Source organism: Thyridium curvatum (genome assembly GCF_004353045.1).
Source record: "Thyridium curvatum strain D216 chromosome Unknown NODE_200_length_3454_cov_95.091374, whole genome shotgun sequence".
NCBI classification, from domain to species: Eukaryota; Fungi; Ascomycota; class Sordariomycetes; order Thyridiales; family Thyridiaceae; genus Thyridium; species Thyridium curvatum.
In genome coordinates this window covers 1-3,454 of record NW_022156955.1, presented here as the reverse complement: position 1 = coordinate 3,454, position 3,454 = coordinate 1, and the positions used below count along the sequence as shown (strand labels likewise).

General features: G+C 61.2%; 2 protein-coding genes across 2 annotated transcripts; one reads left to right on the top strand and one right to left on the bottom strand.

The window, feature by feature from the left end:
- Nucleotides 1-369: 369 nt before the first annotated feature.
- E0L32_012432 (uncharacterized protein) lies at nt 370-983 on the bottom strand (the record flags this gene model as incomplete). The annotated part of the gene is made up of 2 exons (XM_031135272.1): nt 370-760; nt 829-983. The coding sequence occupies 2 exons, from the start codon at nt 981-983 to the stop codon at nt 370-372; spliced, it is 546 nt and encodes a 181-aa protein (XP_030997377.1).
- A 1,241-nt stretch (nt 984-2,224) lies between these two features.
- Nucleotides 2,225-3,454, top strand: E0L32_012431 (uncharacterized protein; the record flags this gene model as incomplete). Its single annotated transcript, XM_031135271.1, has 2 exons — nt 2,225-2,426; nt 2,500-3,387. Coding segments are annotated over 2 exons (1,090 nt in total), but the record flags the coding sequence as incomplete, so codon positions are not given.

Here is a 3,454-nt window from a genome sequence, read left to right as displayed (position 1 = left end):
GGGGGGGGGGGGGGGGGGGGGGGGGGGGGGGGGGGGGGGGGGGGGGGGGGGGGGGGATGCTGTGCCAGGATGCCAGGGTATCAACGCTTTTGGCGGGGATCATGAAAGTGGGCGACAAATTGGGCGCCAGCATCAGGTTGGCAGCCAGCTAAGACATGTGCTAGCGAGGGCCCTGGGGCCAAACGGCATCTTTGGGCCTGAGACTCGCTGCGGGAAGCTGGTCCAAGCTGGCGTGGCTAGCCCGGGGCCTGGCGGCCTCTTCCCTGTCGCTTGGTATGGGGCGACCCATGGACCGCTGCAAGGGTTGCCATCGCGGGAGGGCCCGGTGATTGGCAGAGGGACCTGGGCGCTTAAGATGGCCATCATTCCTCACCAGCGGGCGAATGGGAAAGAGGCAAACTCGACAACGAGGACGACGACAAGCCCGTGCAAGCGCCCAGCGGAAGACACCGGTGGACGAGGTAATTTGCTTCGTAAAGAAGAGGGATCCATCCATCTGTGCATGGCCATCTTCCAGGACGATGTCCCGGCATCCCAGAGCCGCAGGATTCCACGGAGTCCGCTTGGGCAGGCCGCGCAAACGTGGAGCGAGCCAGTCCTGCGCTTCTGTGCGTACGGCCTCTCAAGACTGATGGGGAGGCTCGATGTGCTCAACTCAAATGAGTCGTTTTCCGCGTCAGCCCAGAGCCCATTGGTCTTGATCTTCTGGGCGGTGAGTCCTTCCAGCCAAGACTCTGCGTGCGCGCCGCAGTCTCGGCGGCTACACGGTCGCAACCAACAGGGCGCGGACATCAGTGATGTCGACGAGTGCGGTACAGCTATACGTACGCGCCGCCATGGCTCATGTCGCACAGACGGGGCATAGGCACACAATGCTGGCATAGGGGCATGCCTTGTGTGCTCTCCATATCTGCCGGGTAAGATGCCGTCTGCATGAGAGCATCTCGCGTTATCATCGAGGCGAGCCGACTGCTTTTGTGCATATTAGCGGAGATGATATCCGTCCTGGCAGTCCGAGAGCAGCAGAGAGGCACCTCCTTGGATAACTAAGCCTCCTGCTGACTCCCGTCTGCATTCGCAAGCGTCCTCTCCAGAAAGCGACTCTGATTCGCTCCTAATCACAAAATAGGAAATAAGTTCACGGCAATCGAAAGACATTGTCAACACCAGCCAGTCGGTCTTCATCACGCCGGATCGGGAGCTACTGTAAGCTTGTCTTAGCCTTGCATTCACGGATCCTTTGGGCGGTGGCAGGCGGGCAAGGCGGGGTCATGGGCGGCCCTACAGAAGCCCCAGGCCTCGAGCTTCTTACCGCGGCGACCACCACCACTTTCGGGGCGTTTTGGGGTCAGGTGGCCCCCCACGACCGCTGTCGCATTGCATCACCATTTGCAGCTTCGACGACTAACCATCATTACACAGAGATCTCATCTTTGCTGCACGCTGCCGATGCTCGGTATATGTCTGCTGTCTTTGCTAGCATTTTGTCCCCTCTTCGCCTGAGCATTTCAAAATGCCATGGCAAGTTGTCCGTCTTGGCAGCTATTGTCCTCCAATCGGGGGTCAGACGTGCTCCCGAGGTCGCAGCCCTTTTCAAGCTCTCGATGCTGCCTGCTTGATCCCCAGAAGGTGTACCTAACTGCGACTCACTCAGATTCTCCATGTAATCTACATACTTAACTAAACGGAGCTTTTCTCCGCTCGGGGTTGAGTTGCTGCATATACTCCGCCATCGCTCTCCCGGTGCGCATCACCACTTCTGTTCCACTTGTTGACACAATCTCCGCAATCTAATGCTCTTTGTGTTCTTGACCGCGGTGAATCCTCAGCTCGAGGAAGTGCCGAGCTCTCTGGCTTATCGTCTGCATGATCATCTCGAACCTTCTCTTATCATCAACCTCGATCAAGGCGGCTCCATTGAGAGTTATCAGCTCCACTGACGTCGCCTCGACTCGCCGCCCCACCACGCCCGCTGTGAACCGGGCACGACGCCTAGCCATTGATTGACAGTTTCTCTGGAGAATCTTATGGAAAAGAGCTTGAAATTTCTGTATCTGTGTCACTAAACCTTCAAGGCCACTCAGTAGCCATTCAAGTGCCCATATCCGTGTAAGTGCACGTTGGTTGCCTCTGTGCATACAGCTCCGAGGCCAACAGCACTAGTCTGTGAGAATCTTATCCTTCACACATTCTTCAGCGCCTGCCACGGCCGCCGCTCTACGTCATGTCTCTGAACCGCGTGGCATCCATCGAGTCCTTCCACTTCGTCCCGAGCGAGCAGAGGACGAGGCGAGGCTCCGACGTCTCGGTGCGCGCCAACAAGCTCAGCTTCAACCCGTTCCCGGACGACTGGGACCCCCCGGCCGAGAGGGCGGACAATGTCCAGGCCGTTGACGCCTTTGCCGTGCCCAAGTGGAAGAGGATCCGTAAGTTGAGGGCTCCAACCAACTTGAAAGAAGTAGTAACCCCCTCCCCCACTAACCGTACGCTATACTACAGTCCAAGTCGGCGCGGCCGTGTTCTACTGCCTCTTCGCCGCCGGCATCGTCTTCGGGTACGCGGCGATCAAGCCCGTCCTCAAGAAGGAGGGCGCCTACCGCGGCGTGTGCTCCGGGGGCGACGGCCTCGTCGACGAGGACACCTGCCGCGAGATCCACCTGAACCTCATGTTCACCGTCGCCGCCGTGGGCACCAACGTCGCCGCCCTGCCCGTCGGCGCCATCCTGGACCACTTCGGCCCGCGCGTCTGCGGCGTCCTGGCCGCGCTGTTCCTGACGGCCGGGTCCCTGCTCATGGCGGCGCAGCGGGGGCTCCTCCCCTTCGACGCGCTGCTGGCCGGCTACCTGCTCCTCGCCCTCGGCGGGCCCTTCACCTACATCTCGTCCTTCCAGCTGTCCAACGCCTTCCCGCGGCACTCGGGCCTCATCCTGGCCCTCCTGACGGGCGCCTTCGACGCCTCGAGCGCCCTGTTCCTCGTCTACCGCCTCGTCTTCGAGCACACGGGCGGCAGGTTCGGCCACGACAGGTTCTTCATCGCCTACCTGGTCGTGCCCCTCGTGATCCTCCTCCTCCAGGTCGCCGTCATGCCGAAGCAGTCGTACAAGACGGTCGGCGGCATGATCGAGGAGGCGGAGGAGCCGCTGCCCGCGCGGCTGCCCGAGGACCAGGTGGACGAGACGACGGCCCTGCTGCAGGAGGAGGAGAGGAACCACCGGGACGAGCTGGCGGCGAACCTCGAGGAGGTGCTCGGGTCCGCCACGGGCGACAAGCGGGCCGCGCAGCAGGAGCGCAAGAACGAGATCTCGGGCGTCTGGGGCGTCATGCACCACAGCACGGCCCTGGAGCAGATCGCCTCCCCTTGGTTCATACTCATCTGTCTATTCACGGGTATGTAGCAACTACCACCGCAAGGTGAACTCCTTGCTCCCTCCCTCCCCCCCCACCCCCCCCCCCC